The sequence below is a fragment of the Phoca vitulina genome, unplaced genomic scaffold, assembly GCF_004348235.1.
Source record: "Phoca vitulina isolate PV1807 unplaced genomic scaffold, GSC_HSeal_1.0 scaffold1, whole genome shotgun sequence".
In the NCBI taxonomy this organism is placed as follows: Eukaryota; Metazoa; Chordata; class Mammalia; order Carnivora; family Phocidae; genus Phoca; species Phoca vitulina.
This window is the reverse complement of record NW_022589704.1, coordinates 15,736,927-15,751,403: the sequence shown is the minus strand read 5'-3', so window position 1 is coordinate 15,751,403 and position 14,477 is coordinate 15,736,927. Positions and strand designations below refer to the sequence as shown.

Genomic DNA, 14,477 nt, shown 5'->3' with positions numbered 1-14,477 from the left:
GAGCAGAAGGCGAAAAGAGAGGCAAAGGGAAAGTCACTGTGGGAGAACAGAGAGCAGCGGGGAACATGAGCCCACCTCATTTCGCACTCTTTCCCACAATCGGCATGTTACAGCCCAGCACTGAAACTGCTCGACAACCGGCTGCCACCCACAGACGCTTTTCCAATCACATCTGCTCAAATTATTAAGCAATTTCGGGGCACATAATCTTGTGTGAAGGGAGCAACAAGGGCAAAATAACTTGCCCCAGAGAAACTGTCTTCCTTTTGGGCGAGGAGAAAGTGGCAACTTTGGGGGTAGGGGAGACCCTGCGGCCAGTATCTTGAGGTTTGCTCAAGAAACAGCATCCTGGCAGAGAGAAAAGTTTACCCAGACGCTGGTCTTCTGAAACTCCGCTCCCACCAAACCCTGCTCAATTGGAACCGCTCCCTTACTAAGGGACTTGCAGGAATTGACAGCCCTTGGGGCATCTGGCTAAGAGTGGAGCTCCAAAGGTCAAAGAGGGTCCCGAAAGGAGGCCTCAGGTGGCAGCGCGTGTCACCTGTTACACCTTGGGACAGAGCCGACAGCCAGGTCTGCTCACAGACCCCTTCACCTCCATTCACGCTCTGGCTATGACATTCTACTCTAGACCCAGCCTGAAGGGCCAGCCAGCTGGATCGGCATCCCCTTCGGGTGCTCCAACCTCGCAAACTCTCCAGAAGGGCTCGAGCGGGCTTGCAAGGCTTCCTGCCTTGGGAGTCCCTTCTGGATGACTAACCCCCAAAGAGTTATGGAAACTTCGAGAGGCCACTTGAGATGAATGGAACTCTAATTAATTAATCAATTAATACTAAAAATTCCAAGCATGATGCCACTGAATGCCTGCTAGTACCCGTTGCACCGGCAAGAAGATTCTTTCGGAACTAACAAGAGCTTAGCAAATATGGTTGCTGCCGGGGCAATTTTGAGATGCCTCGCGGTGGACAAAATGCAGAGAAGTTGCTTTCTGGTGCTCAGGAGCTGGTTCATCCCTTCCCCACCAGAGCATTTCCAAAACAGCAGAAGAAAGTGGACCAGCCTGGAGCAGGCCTGGCCTCCAGGCTCCACGAGGGTTTGCAGAAAAAACTGCGCTCGCTTTGCAGGGAGTAAATCGAGTGGAGCTGTCGCCCCGACTGTTACCTCCTTGGGTAGGGGTGCCCAGGGAATGGGTTCCCTGGGCACGCTGAAGAAGCCGGTGGAGACCCTCGGTAGAGTGGAGCAGCCCGGCTACCGCCCTGGGCTCCGGGCGGCGCTGAGGCCCTCCCTTACCTTCCAGAGGGAAGCCGCTGCGCGGGTAGTTCTGCCCCGGGCCCGGCCGCATCATCCTGGGCACAGCTCCGGCCAGCGTGGTCATCCTGGGGACAGCTTCGCTTGGAAATTATATCCAGGTGAAGGCGAAATAGAAAGGCAAGCGCGGCGCTGGCGACCCTCGGAAACTCCCCGGAGCGTGGAGAGCCCCTTCCCAGAAAGGCTGGAGAGAGAGGGAGGGACGCGGGGAGGAGGACTGCTAGTCCAGAGCGAGGCTCGAGAAGGAACCGGGGAAAGGGGCGGGCAGGGAGGCCCCAGAGTCCAGGATCGCGAGCCCAGGGCGGAAAAGTTTGGTGCGAGTCTGAGCGAGAGGCCCTGAGGCTGGGGGCGCTGGGGAGGGGGCTCCGAGCGCCGCGACGAGCCAGGGAGGGGGGGTGGGGGCGGGAGCGCGGCCGGCCTGAGTCTCCTCCCGTCGTGACACGGAGTGCGGGGATCCGGGCTCGGGAGCATTTATTAGTTCTTTCACCCAAAGCTTGGTCAGGAGCCCTGAGCTGCGATTGGCCGACGGGGAGACCGTCCCGGGTGGCGGAGACACGCGCTGATTGGGCGACAGCGGCCACTTTCTCTTCCCATCCGCGGCGGTGCCAAGGCCTTGGCCGGCTCGGAGAGGGACCCACGCTGCGCCCCTTCCCCGGAAGAGAAGGGCAGACCCGTGGAAACCGGGAGAGACAGTCCGAGGGAGATGGCAGCTGCAGAGAGAAGAGGAGTCCCTATTTCTCTTTCTCACTCTACGTGTGTCACTCTCTCCCTGACTTCCTATTTCTTTGTCTCTGTCTCTCGCTGTGTATCTCTGTGTCTTTCTCTGTCTCTGACTCTATTGCTCTCATCCCATCTCCTTGTCTATGTCTCTATTTTTCTACTTGTGACTTTTCTCTCTCTCATCTTTCGTGGTTTACTACCACGGGAGGGGGCGCAATTCCAATAAGAAGGCACTGGGAGCCTCCCGGAGGTGTGTAGCCTTCCTTCCTCTGGTCAATGTCCCTTTGGCCTAGGTTTGTTGTAGGGGGCCTCCCGGTGGGGTTCCTCCCAGGAGGAGTCCAGGGTGTGCTGATAAGTGCTTTTGTCTTCTCAGTCTGGGAGCAGGAGTAGTGTGAAGCTTAGGCAGCCATGGGGAGGCCCTAAGACTCACGAGTTGAAGTCTGGGGGGAGGAGGGAGAAGAAAACTGTCTCTTCTTGATTGAAAAACCCACTCTGGGAAGCCGCAGCTCTAAATCTCGAGGTATAGATCCCCAATGCTGCGGCAGAGATGTGTCTATATGTTAAAGTTTTGCCCGGCTGCAGCGTTTGTTCTCAGGAATTTATTATGGTATTCAGACTAAACTGCTGGAAAAATAAAAGGAGCGAAGTCTTGGCTAGGAGCTGAAGTGTCCCCAGCAGGATATGACGCCAGGAGTGTTGTAAAGACTGTCTGTCCTTAGAGAAGGTACCATTGTGCATAGCCTTTTATTTATAACTTGGTAAGTGCCAGCAAACTCGCCTCCTTTACACCCCCGAGTGCCAGCCCCGCGCTCTGCACTGCGCTTTATTCGCTGGAGTCTATTCAGGGACTGTCACTCCGGGACTGCGAGGTATTCAGGGCCTTAATCAATCAAAAGGATGAGAATCGGGCAGGTTTTTCCCTTTGAAATAAAGGAAACAATGACTTCTGGGCTTCAAGTTCCCCCTTTTCCCTTTACGATTTTTGAATTTTTCCTGTGCCGGAGTTCTCCACCTCTCTCTCTCTCTCTCTCTCTCTCTCTCTCTCTCTCTCGGTTTCCCATCCCCCAACTCCTTTGACAGTTTTTACGTGAACTCGGTCCCCAACCCCACTAACCCACCCCCTAATTAAGGCAAACACCGAAGGGAAGATGGTGGGGGTGGGGGTGGCTGGGAGCGCATAGCTGCTCAACCCTCTGAGAGTTGGCCCTTTAAAAATCCACTCGCAAGTGGGAAAAGCAGGCAGCTTTCCGCTGGGCTTCAACACGAAAAGGTTTGACTGACCTCCGGAGCAGCCGAGACAGGCCTCTGGAAATACGGGAAAAGTCTGGACATCTCCTTACCCACCCGGGGGGGGGGGGGAGGCCACGTGCATTCACAGTACAAAGGAGAGATGCTGCTTAGAACGAAGCCCTATTTAACCTGATTTTACGTAAAACGATTCAATTTGTCAGGGGGAAAACTTTCTCATTTCCTTTCTGCAAACTTGGTGGCCACCCAAGTCTGTGTCCTGGTCTCCTAAGCCCCTGCTCAAGGATTGCCTCTCGGGAGCTAGGATTTTTTTTCAAGTTTTCCGTCTTCAGAAGGTTGCTTGAGTTGAGCAGAGGGCATTTTCTAGGGGCGGCGGTAGTTGGGAGAGGTGGGTGCCCAAAGTGTATTTTCAGAGGGCAAATGCAGACTCAACTCGCCGCTGAAAGGAACCCAGGAACATCCAGGCCTGAGTCTCAAGTGTTGAAGGCTCGGTCTCCAAAGCCTGTGGGCGGTGACCCGACGCTCTCTTCCCCAGAGCTGGCAGATCCGGGAGGGGACGCGCTCGCCGCAGACTCGTTCTCCCGGGTTGCGCGTCCAGCCACCGTGAGCAGCAGGGCCAGGGAGATCCCGGAATGGAAGTACTGCGGCTTGAACTGGATCTGGAGTACCCACGGGAGCATCCATAAACCAGCCACCACTTGCTATAAAAAATGTACAAATAGAGACCACGAGGGTGTGTGTGTGTGGCTTGGGGGCCTGCAGCTCCAGGGTCTCTCCTTCTCGGCCTTTCCCCTGCCCTGCCAGAGGGCTATGAGGTTCTTCTGTAGCCAGAGATCAGCTCGGCCCCTCTCCAGCCCCGGCGGCCGTCAGAGGACCCCAGAGACCCAGGGCAGGGTGAGAAGGCACCCTCAGTCTCCCGGTGCTGGGCCAGTGAGGCTGCGGGACCACTTTGGATCTAAAGACTTCGGGGAGTCCAAGTTCCCTGAACTTGGTATCCCTGAAGTCCGACCCCGGAAGGCCAGGACGGCGATGTTGGCTGAGGCTCTCGGGCCTACGGCGCCCACTCGCTGCTAAACCAGACCAGGCCCAGAGCCGGAGGCTGGACAAAGTCGAGCGCAACAGGTCGCGCGGGAGGGCGGGGCGGTTCCCGGTTTTCCAGATTGGTTTTGAGAACGAACCCCGGCTCTACACTTCAGCCACTCCTTCCCTATCTCTGAAGGTTGTGCCTCCCCTTCTTTCCGTGGTCTCTCCGGAAGGAGAAGCTACCACCGCCCTCCCCGCTCCCCAGAGCAGGAAGGGAGTCTCCGCCCAGGCCCCTTCCCCCGTCCCGGGCCTGTGAGCCAAAGTCTCCGTACCGAATCCGGGCACGATGCGGGCGCTAATTAACAGAGGAGTGGCCCCACAGTGGGGCTTGGAAGGCAAGCGCCCCCGCCCTGCGGCCCTGAACACAGGTTTGGGAGGCAGCATCATTTCCCCAGGCTGACAAATTACCCAGAAAGCAGGCAGGAGAGTCTCTGCCACAGTTTGTCCATCCGCGCTATCGGTGCACGTGCAAAACGACTGAAGCCTTGAAGGCAATAGTAAGATAATGGGGGGGGGGGGAGGGCGGAATAACTTGCCGATGCCTCCTCCGCCCATAATTTCAGAGGAACTTCAGGTGAAATAGACAGCCGGCTGCCTGTTCGAGCCCGGGCGAGCATGTCCCATTCACTTGAAGGTTCTTCCGCTGCCGGGTTTGGATGTGTGGATCAACAGTCCCATCGTTGTTGAGTGGCGTCTGTTTGGGCCGCAGGACGCCCTTCAGAGCGCAGCTTCCGCACTTGTGGACCCAGGCTTGAGCCCTTCATGGTCCACGGACTTCTTGTGGCCTCTAAGAGGTGACCTCAGTTCTAGCCAGCCAGACACAGGTCTTAAGAGGAAATTACGATCAATGTAAAATAATATCCCTGACTTGCGGGGGTGGGGGGACGTCTGCCACCCAGGCCTTTTTTGCCCCAACTGGAGGGCCTGGTGCAGTAGCCCCTCGGAGACGTGCCTGCTGGGTCGCCGGGTCCCAGGCATCGCTCTGCGGTTTGAGCAAACACCATGAAACCCTCGATTCCGCAGAAAGGCTGCCCCGTGTTCACGCGAAGGAAATCAAAGGACCGAGTCCTTGACCACGCGCTTCTTGGCCGGATGCGATGATACCGGATTGGTGAATGCTTGGGTTAAACCCGCGGCGCAGAGCAGCGCCAGGCCGAAGCGACCTTCATTAGGCCCCCCGCAGCTGTTTTGTCAAAAGCTTTGGCGCCGCTATTCTCCCCACTGGAAAATCAGCCGGGATGAGGTCGGATTTAGGGACTGGATGGGGATCTGGGCGCCTCACTGAAATGTGGTGTGGGCCAGCCCCAGTGATTTTTGCCCCTGCGTGCCCCTACGGTGCCCCCGCAGCTGAGGGAGTGGGCTGAGAACGTGTGAGCGGGATCTCAATAAAGAACATATGGTTTGTGGGAAGAAAAGAAGGAAAATGAGGAAAGGAAAAAGAAGAGAGATGGAAAAGAAAAAAAAATTTTTAAAGGGCAGCGAGGGAGGGAGAGAATGAATCTCGCGGCAAATTGTCTCCTACAGACATTTGTTTGGCTCTGCAAAAATTATTTTTATGCAAATGAGAAAGACAAGATGCCAGAGCCCAATTCTCCCGGGGAATAAATTGTCTTGTAAAAAAAATTAGAATAAATCCTCTCCAATCTTCAAAAATGCTCTGCCCAACTCAGTGAATCCACGGGGGTGGAGAGATTTGAAGTTTAGAAGAGAGATTCGACAACTGCTCTACTTGTGAGAATGCAGGTTGTGTGCCTTTGGCGGGGGGGGGGGGGGGGGGGGAGTCCTATGTTTTCGTGGGGTAAGGACTGAAGAGTCTTGCCCAGGCAATGTCCGGTGTTGGGGGCAGCCTGGGCCTTGGGGAAGAGACGGGGGATCTGAAGTGGGGGGGGGAGTAGAGCTGGAGAACGTTGATGGGAGTGCTGGGGGAGACGCGAGGGTCTGTTGGGTTTCTTTGATGTCTGGAGCAATAAGCAAGGCAAATGACCACGCCAGGAGCTCCTGCCTCAGGGTGTTTGGGGACGCGTTAGGACGAAAAGAGCCCTAACTGGGTTCCGCTCGCAGAACCCTGAGTGGGGGATGCGGTGGGGGAGATGGAGGTTGGAGGTGAAAGGAGTAGACGGGGTCGGGGAAAGCTAACAGGCCTTTCGCTTGGATCAGGCCCAGTCTCTGAATCCATGCAGCTCCAGTGCCCAAGCCAGAGCCCTGAGCCGCCGCTGCTTCCCAGCCCGGATATCTTCAACCCCCGAAGGAAATTTTCCTTCTGGATTTCAGAGGGAGGGATGCAAGGAGCAAGAAAAGAGAGATCTGGGAGAACAGTGTTCAGACCCGGGTCTCTAGTTAAGCCTGGACGCACATGACAGTGAGGGCAAGGGAGCCCAAGTCAGCAAGCTGTGAGTAAACCCAGGACCCGCAATCCGCAGGGATTAAAAACTCGCCCGGAGCGAGAGACTGCGCAGCCAACTCCACGTAGTAAGCTCAACAGGTGGGGGGAGGTGGAAGAGGCTGAGTCTCCCAGAGCCAAGCTGGCACGGGCCAGGAACACGAGGAAAATAGTAGGAAGCAACACGCACCCTTCCTCCCAGTGGCCCCTGTGGGCTCCCCGTGCTCAGACAAGAGGAGGGGACGCCCGCCCTGGGATGCCTCCTTTCCTGACCCCACCAGCCTTTTGTAGGGGAGGAGGAGGAGGCAGAAGAGAAGAGAGGAGAGGGAAAAGACAGAAAAGGAAAGGAAAAGAAAAGAAAAGAAAAGAAAAGAAAAGAAAAGAAAAGGAAAGGAAAGGAAAGGAAAGAAAAATAAATCACCACAAGCCAAACAGGACGCCTCAGCCCTTCCAATTTCTACACATCATTAATTCCATTACATTCCTTCCTAGATCTTAAACTTTCTCTCCATCTCCCCCCCCCCCCAGGAAAGCAGCTATTTTGTGCTTTAAATTAGGTGTTTCTTTCTGGAGATGGATCTTTAAACGAGTCTTGGGTTTGGGGGTGAGAAGTGGAAGAATAATTTTTATTTAGAACCTTGGAGATGGGAGGAACCTGGAGGGGAAACTCTGGAAAGATGAAAACTGACCATCCAGAACGCGAAAAGCGATCGAAAGGAGCCTGCCAGACCGGGTAGTTTAACTGGAGGGAGCCCCAGACAGAAGTGCAGACCTGGGGCTAACCAGCTGCGCAGAGCCCTATCATAGAAAGCCGGCCCGCGTCCCCTCGGTGGCCTTGCGCGCCGGTCACCCTCGCGGTCTTGCTTCTTTCCTCCGGAAAACTCCGAGAGAGGTATCCCGGCCCCCAGGCCCCCAACGCCTAGCCCGCGCCAAGAGTTAAGACAAGTAGCCCCGAGAGGAATGCGTTTCAGAGAGCCTTTTTTTCTTACCATTTCTAAACGAAATCTAATACTATCTGGCTGCAAATATATATATATCACTGGCCCAGAGACTGAAAGATTAACATTTGGATATGTAGGAAATGTAATCTGCATGGCTAATTGATTCCTAGCGTATCAGTTTAAAGGATAAAGATCGATATCTACATGATGGATATTGTATTAATAGGGGCATAAATAAAGGCCGAAGAGTCGTTACCGAAACCTTTGAAGCCTCTTCCTGGCTCTTGGGCCCTCCACGCGGCCACGCGGCTTCCCCCACCTTCCCGCCCCCAGCCCCTGCTGGGTGGGAAGCATTTGCTTCCCCCACTTAGGGGGAGAAAGTCTCAGCCTGAAGCCAGAGTGTTTTAACGCGGCGACGCTCAAGGGAAAGGCGGCACTTTTTTCCTGGGCTGGAGCAGGTGGACAGCAAGACCCGAGAGAGCTGTGTTTTAGTAAAACTCTCCCCTCACATACTTAGAAACACAGACACATAAGACTCACATAGGGACATACACAGTCACACACGTTCACACACACTTTCAGACACAAGATCACACATACATTCACATGCAGGGGGTAGGTTCCCAGCGTTTCCTGAGAGCCTTTGGCCTTAGGGACGCGGAGCTAGCGCCTCTTTCCATCCCGCACCCCCTCCCCGACAGCACCGACTGGAGCCGGGGTGCGCTCAGGGGTCGGCGATCACATCTCCTGGAGGTCCCCTCTGGTACTAGAAGGGGGGGGGTGATAAAAAGGCGCAGTGAGGAGCGTGCGGGGCCGGGAGTGCCCGCCATGGCCCCCCTCGTCCTTTGAGGGGATGCAAGCGCACCCAGAGCTAGGGTGGTTTCCGACGGAGTTAGGGTGTGGAGGTATAAGGTCCAGGGAGTAGGTCCCTAGGTCCCGTAGACGGCGAGGCGAGGGGAACAGGATGGGGGATATTTCGATCCGGAACTAAACAGCCTGAACTGGGTGGTTGCCAGTTAGTCCTAGGTCCCAGCAGCCGCCCCCACCGCGAAGCCCGTGCGGCCGAAAGCATTTGTCAAATGCAAATACATCACCCTTCGCGCCCTTCTCTCCATTAATTGAGAGGGGCGTTTCGACAAAACGGGCGTAATCTTTATTAATTACGCAGCCCTCAGAGCGCCGTTTGCATCAATCACGCCCAAAGCGAAAGTACAGGGGGCGCCTAATCCCTTCACAGAGCGCCTTTGGAGACGGAGTTGAGAAGCTGGCGTTTCCTCCGCCACGTCCACCTTTCGAGTTGCGGTGGCGGCTCGCTGATCCCCGTGAGATGGTCTTTCCCTGAACCCAGAGCCCGCTGCGCGCGAGCCCGACGGCTCCCAGAGCCCGGCCCGGCCCGAAAGTCCCCCACGCCTGTCCCTCCCTCATCCGGGCACTCACTCGTATACACGCACGGAAATTGACACGTACTGGTGCCAACACGCCCCAGGGCTGGTTTTCTCCGCCCTCACCCTCCACTTCCTAGCCAGGCCCACACCGTTCCCCACCCTCCTCCCTCTGACGCTCCGAGGAGGAGCCGGACAAAACTCGATTCTGCGGAGCCCAAATCCCCGCTGAGCAGCAATCCTGGGGCCATCAGTTTACTCCTGCGTGGAGGCGACAGGGGTGGGGGACAGAAAACCCAGTCCAGTGACCCCGAGGACGGAGGATGTCCTGAGGGCACAGTGGGGAAGATCTTAGAAGCCCTTCAAGGTGGTCCACTACTCCTGGATATCAAGGGTGCCACAGGACGCTTGCGTTGCGCAGGTGCGGCGGGGGTGGGATATCAAAACTCCAGTCCTTGGCAGAGAAACCCCGCAAAGCTCGAAGCCTCCAGACCATGTGTAGGAAAGCTCACTGGAGATGGGGGTCGACTAATTCAGGTTCCTTCCCGGCAGCCCCCTCTGAGGGCAAGGACGCTGTGCTCACTCTGGAGAGTGCCCTAGGAAGGGGTGTCTTGTGCAAACACCCCTCCCGAGGTGGCCTGGGATTGGTCTCAGCCAAGAGCCCCGCTCACCCCCATCCCTCCAACGCCAACTTGCGGGTCCTGTCCTCTCTGTACCTTGAATCTGGACAATCGGGGGCTGGGATTCTTCCAATGGAGCCCTTAAAGAGATTCTCCTGGATTAAAAAAAAAAAAAAAGTGGGCATTTTGGGATACAAATCTAATGGGACAGTGATTTCTGAGGCGGTAGCAGATGAGTTAGGAGCTGCGCAAGCCTCTTCATGGGTTTTCTGAGCCCTCTGTGCTCTGACAGTAAGGATCGGACCTGGAGGGACAATGGGTCCATTCCTAGTTACCTTTCTTGGTTTTGCTGCCCAATTATAAATGCTGTGTCAAGCCTGGCATCGGAGGTCGGGCCCTCAGTCGACTGGGCCCCAAAGCACTGGCCTGACCACCCTTGCATCCTTGGACACCCTTGGCCCAAGGAAATCTCCCCTGGAAGTGGAAAGTCATGTTAGCCCTGGGACCCAATGGCCTGCAGAGAAGCCTGACCTGTTTCGCTGTGTTGGGCCGTTGTGGCCCAGCCAAGAGGTGTGGGAGCTAGTGACGGGCTAGCACCGCCCTCCCTCTGGCTTTCGCAGCGCCTGGAGCATCGCCCTGTTCCCCACTGCATCCTTCATGCTCAAGCTGGGCACACTCTGGTGTACAACATTATCCCATTCGATCATCCTTTAACCCCTTGGAAAATTCCCATTAAATGCTGAGGCTCCTTTGCTCGGTGGTCACCTCCAGGGCCTGAAACACCTGCAAAGCTGGCTCTTGAAGCCTTTCCCTGGGCAAGTTTTGATTATTTTATTCTAGCCCTTATCTCCAACCGAATGGTCAGTTGTCCTCTGCTGTGTCCTCAGAGCAGATCACAGGGCTGGCCCACAAAGACTTTCATTCATTCCACACATACTTATTAAGCTTCTACTATGTGCTGTTCCAAGAGCTGGGGCTGCACTAGTAAAGGAAACAGACCAAAATCCTCCTCCTGGCAGAGCTGATGGTCCAGAAAATAACTAAAAAGAATATAAATGCCACAGGTCAGGAGATTGGTTGCAAGGATGAGGCTCAGCTCTGGAGAAGCTGAAGGACTTGGGGGGAGGAGGAGAGGGGGAGGAGCGGGCATGGACAGCTGGAGTCCGGGGCGGGGGGGGGGGGGGGGGGGGGGGGGGGGGGGGGGGTGGGGCGGGGGGGGGGGGGGGGGGGGGGGGGGGGGGGGGGGGTGGTTGCTATTTCAGCCAGAGAAGTCTGGGCAGCTCCTCTAAGGTAGCTTACTGAAGAGAGGGGAGGGCAGGAAGGAGCGTTCAGTGGAGAAGTCCAAAGGGATGGAGTGAAGGAGCCATATACATTGACTACAGTAGTGAGAGACAACTGTCCACTGGACATTCTGAAGTCCTGGCACACTGGGGCAGGCCCTGGCCAGCCAAACCTACAGATATGCTCTGCCAGGAAAGAGGCAGTTTGGGGGTCTTCTTGAGGCTCAACGTCCCTCTGGATGTTCTCCCACTGTCCTCTTTCTGAAGACACTTCCTTCAGAGTACCAAACTAGCGACAGGGGGACTGAGTCTTCTCAGGAACACCTGGAGGCTTCTTAGAGACCAACCGTCTCTCTGCCGCTGGGAGTAAGGCAGATGTCACCGTTGGAGGTCAGGGTATTGGGACTTCCTGATCCTAGAGAACTAGTCATCATTTTCCAGCTGGTGGCTCTTGTGAGATAAATGGAAAAGAAAGCAGGGACATTCAGGAGAGAGTGTCTTCACAAGGCTCCACAAATTACTAATACAAAGGCTTTGAAAACATTTTCCCTGAGGAGATTGGAGACCAGGACCCAACACATAATGTGGAGGCGACAGCCAGTTGCCCTGCAGTGGGGGCTTGAAAAGAGGCCAGGGCTCTCTCAGAACAGCGTACAGATGCATTGCCTAGCCAAAGGGAGCAGTTCTCACTTGTCACAAAAACTACTGACAAAACGAAACTGGACGAGACATTGGAGCTCCCTAGCCGAAGAGAAAACAGAAACTGTGTAGCTGTGGCCGAGGTGAGCAGGCTCATGGGAAAGGGAATCCCAACGGCATCTCCAGACCTGAGTTCTCTATCTCCAAAGCTGGCTGAGAAGGTTCTCAGAAAGCCCAGGCTGCCCTGTCATGATGGGGTCATAAGAGTCACCCCTGGAATAGAAATGATACTTTCAGGTCCCTCAGAACAAGGTCACATTTCCCTGGGGCGAGGGCAGGGGTTGCACTCTACTCCTCTGATTGGTGAGGAAGCCCCAATTTCAGAAGAGTAAACAGTGTGGTTTCATAGGGCTGGATGACCCAGGAAGGCAGGAGCCAGACCCTGGGGCATTCAGGAACAGAGTGGCAGGTCACCCTGGGAGGGAGAAATGAAAGAAGCTTTTGGAGCTCAAAAAGAAGGAAGTGCCACCAGAATGAAAGGTTTGGGGCAGAAAAAATAAAAGAAAATGAAAATGAAAACTCCTGGAAAGAGAGAGGATTGCTTTAAAACTGACAAGAGGAGAGGAGGGATAGAAAGGGAGGGAGGGAGGGAGGAGGGAGAAAAAGAATATGACCAAATACAGAAGAAACAGTATGACTAAGATATTTCTGAAAAAATGAAACCTTATTGATGTCAGTCAAGGTGGGTCCATACTAGACAACAGTGAATGACTGTTTCTGATTTGAAGGACACATTTGTACTGGAAGTAATCTGAATCCCCATTTCACCGGTTCCAGAATATGTGGGCCTGGAGGACATACTTGTATATTGGGGGATAGCAGGATATAGGGGATTGAGAGGAAGAAAAGGACATTAGGATGGAAAATACAATAGTTGTAACCCTACCATGTGCCAGAATGGCATGTATACCTTTACTTAATATTGACTTAATGATTCTATGTGGTTTGCTCTCAAGGTTTTCAATTTCATTTATGTTAAAAATAAATGAAATAGAAGTTGGGTTTTGCCAGCTTATACACTGAAGAAGTTCAGGGTGATGGAAGAAAGGATGGATATAAATAAAATCAACCCTTGAGGTAAACCCTTTTAAAGTCCAGGGTGGGGCAATCAGAGAAAGGGATTCCACCCCCTCCACATACCACCACAGGTAGCTATGCCATCTCTCAGTCTCCCTCCCAGGATTCAGACCACACTTTCCAGGAGACTTCTCTGAGGACATGTCCAGTGTCCTGGGGTTGGCAGTATGAGAGCTCAGAACGCTTGGTGTACCTTGAGCCAGCTGCTTGGGTTCCCAATCTTGAATAAGCTATTTTGGGAGAATTGCAAATATATTTGGGAAAACATAAGTCCATTATGACCAGTGACACTGGCACATTATCATCACATAAATATATAATAGTAATATTACATAATCACATTAGGTTACTATTTTATGGTTATTATATTACCACAATATGAGAGTATTATTATATGTTATCTAATGTTATATATGTATTATATAATAGTAATAACATATATTTATTGAGCAGTTTGAAGGTGCTGGCACTGTTCAAAGCACTTTACAATTTTACAATTTACTTACTTCTCCAAACAACCAGATTATATCTAGTTAAAATGAGGGAAAGGGGGCACAGAGAGGTTAATTAATTTGCCCTAGTCACACAGTTAGGAAGCAGCAGGGCTAAGATTTATTTCTTAAACATTTTTTAAAGATTTTATTTATTTGAGAGAGAGAGATCATGAGCAAGGGGGAGCGGTAGAGGGAGAAGCAGACTCCCCACTGAGCAGGGAGCCCCATTTGGAGCTCGGGGCTCCATCCCAGGACCCTGGGATCATGACCTGAGCTGAAGGCAGACACTTAACCAACTGAGCCACCCATGTGCCCCCAGAGCTAAGATTTAAACCCAGGGCATTATATCGCCAGTCCTGTTCAGTTAGAAAGCCCTAGGTTTCTGGGTTGCTTACCTGGCTCAGAGGGTAGAGAATGTGACTCTTGATTTCCCAGTGGTGAGGTCGAACTCCACCTTAGGGGTAGAGTTTACTTTTTTAAAAATAACATTAAAAAAAAAAAAAAAAAAAAGCCCTAGGTTTCCACCACTCTGATTAGAGATCCAGGAGCTGCCCAAATACTTCATCTCCCCGTTGTTTGCTTTGTTCTGGTTGTAAATAAATTTCCACTAAAGTTACCTTTAATGTTTCTGGAAGGCACTGATCTATCTTATCTCTACTGAAAAGAATTTGGAAATTTACTCCTCTTCAGTCCCCCCTTTAAAACACACTCAACGATATAATCCCACTTTTAAATTTTTGCTTATTCTAAACAAACCCCCCCTTTTCTTTTTACCTCCTGTGGAGAATTTATTAGCCCATATTCCATGCAGAAAAGAACCTGAGACAGGTTGGCATCATCCATCCGCCTCTAATTCTGGCTGGATAAGTGGTAGGCCAGCTGAAGATTTGCAGAAAGAATCCAAATCTTCTTGACTCCCTGAAGATTGGCTCTATCTCTGGAACATGCCATCGTTGGGGTTTCTTGAAGTCCTACCAGGTGTCTAGCCCAGTGGCGAACCTGACCTTCTGCTGGACAGGTGGTCCTGGAAGGTCTGGGGTGGGAAGCTGGCCGGGTGCCTGCAGGGGAACTCCAAGGAATTGACAAGGGAAAGCTAGGGACTCTTAAGGTACTTCCAAACCCCCCTCCCCTCCCCTCCCGTCCACTTTGAGCTGGCGCACCGCCCGGACAAGGGCAGGGTTTGTCTGGACACTTTTTGCGTCTTTGAAAGCGCGGGGGGGGGGGGGGGGGGGGGGGGGGGGGGGG

The 14,477-nt window shown here is 53.6% G+C and overlaps 1 protein-coding gene across 2 annotated transcripts in view; it reads right to left on the bottom strand.

The window, feature by feature from the left end:
- Window positions 1-1,375, bottom strand: part of PAX3 (paired box 3) — a 95,262-nt gene extending 93,887 nt beyond the window's left edge. For both annotated transcript variants that reach the window (XM_032410689.1, XM_032410784.1), the window contains exon 1: window positions 1,291-1,375. In XM_032410689.1, the coding sequence (XP_032266580.1) occupies window positions 1,291-1,375 (85 nt within the window). The remainder of the gene's footprint in view (window positions 1-1,290) is intronic.
- Window positions 1,376-14,477: the final 13,102 nt, after the last annotated feature.